This window comes from Sinocyclocheilus grahami, unplaced genomic scaffold (assembly GCF_001515645.1).
Source record: "Sinocyclocheilus grahami isolate Dianchi unplaced genomic scaffold, SAMN03320097.WGS_v1.1 scaffold815.1, whole genome shotgun sequence".
Classification (NCBI taxonomy): domain Eukaryota; kingdom Metazoa; phylum Chordata; class Actinopteri; order Cypriniformes; family Cyprinidae; genus Sinocyclocheilus; species Sinocyclocheilus grahami.
This window is the reverse complement of record NW_015505994.1, coordinates 29,313-30,630: the sequence shown is the minus strand read 5'-3', so window position 1 is coordinate 30,630 and position 1,318 is coordinate 29,313. Positions and strand designations below refer to the sequence as shown.

Here is a 1,318-nt window from a genome sequence, read left to right as displayed (position 1 = left end):
TTATTTGGAATATACAGGAGTTCAGTTTGCCGTTATTGTGTTTTGTGTTCAATATTCATTGCAATTGCATGACAAAAAGAAAATTTAAAAATTTTTTCCAAAATTTCCCTTTTTTTTTTTTTTTTTTTTTTCCTGATTTTTTTTTTCCCTTGGTGAGCAAAAAAAAAAAAACCCAAAAAAAAAAAAAAAAAAAAAAAAAAAAAAAAGAAAACCTAGTGACCCCAAACTTTTAAACTTTTTCCTTTGCATGTGAAATAATTTCTTAATTCAGACCAATCCACTACTGAATCGTTCATACCATTTTGAAAGCCGGTTTTGGTCGATTCACTGAAAAAAATTGATTAATTTAAACAATTTCGCTAAAAAAAAATAAAACAAATAAAATGATCGCTGGCCATTTAGTTCACAAACTACACAAGATCAATATCTACCCGATTTTTGAGCCAAACATAAGTAGAATATAAGTCAAGCACCACAAATATCCTGTGCAATTACCTTTCCACCAGTGAAGATCATCCTGTCAAAGATGTAGTGCATGTCTTCTGGAGCAATACTGTCCGGTTTCTCCATCTCTTGATCTTTATCCTCCTCCTCCTCCTCCTCACTGTCCATCAGCAGGCCGTTCAGGGCAGAAGGAGACTCCGCTGTGGAGGGTTCCTGTGAAACCGATCTGGTGTCCATCCCAGCGTCGCTCACCAGGAGCTCTGTGAACCCCGCTCTCAGGCTCTCCTCTTCCTCCATATCTCTCTCGTCCTCATCATCACTGCTGTCTGCGTCCTCCTCGCCGCTCTTCTCCGCCTCCGCACGGTTCTTTCGGTCCAGGCTGCAGGATCGGGCCGTGTGAGAGCGTCTGGGTTTCTTCCTCAGTAAGCCGCGGCTGGCGTTCGCTCCGTTCCTGCTCTGAGGACAGGCGAAATACTTGTAGGCCGTGCGGAAACGCTCCTGGATGTACTCGAACACCATCTGACTGTTCAGACTGCGAGCCACGTTCCTCTTCAACGCAAATGGATCTGGAACACACCATTTAGTCGTTTACAAATGCTTTCAAACTGCAGTTGTTGCTCCTTTTCACATGGACCTTAAACTAACACACATAAAATTCACTTAAAAGATTAAATTGTAAAATACTGTGGTTTTTGATATTGTTTATCAGTATCGGTTGATAATGGAAACGGAATTGTGTTCATTTTTAGATTACCTGTGCAATCATCTCATGCTCATCTTAAGTTAACCAGTACACTTTCACTTTGCAAACATTACATTACATTCCTGACCTAACAATGAACAATACATCTTTAGCATTGATTTTATTTATATA

General features: G+C 39.7%; 1 protein-coding gene across 1 annotated transcript in view; it reads right to left on the bottom strand.

Moving 5' to 3' along the window:
• The window catches only part of LOC107562249 (terminal uridylyltransferase 4-like), a gene marked incomplete at its 3' end in the record, with an annotated part of 25,700 nt that overhangs the window by 13,156 nt on the left and 11,226 nt on the right, over positions 1-1,318 (bottom strand). Inside the window, exon 11 of the mRNA XM_016246859.1 lies at positions 496-1,010. Coding sequence (XP_016102345.1) covers positions 496-1,010 — 515 coding nt within the window. The remainder of the gene's footprint in view (positions 1-495; positions 1,011-1,318) is intronic.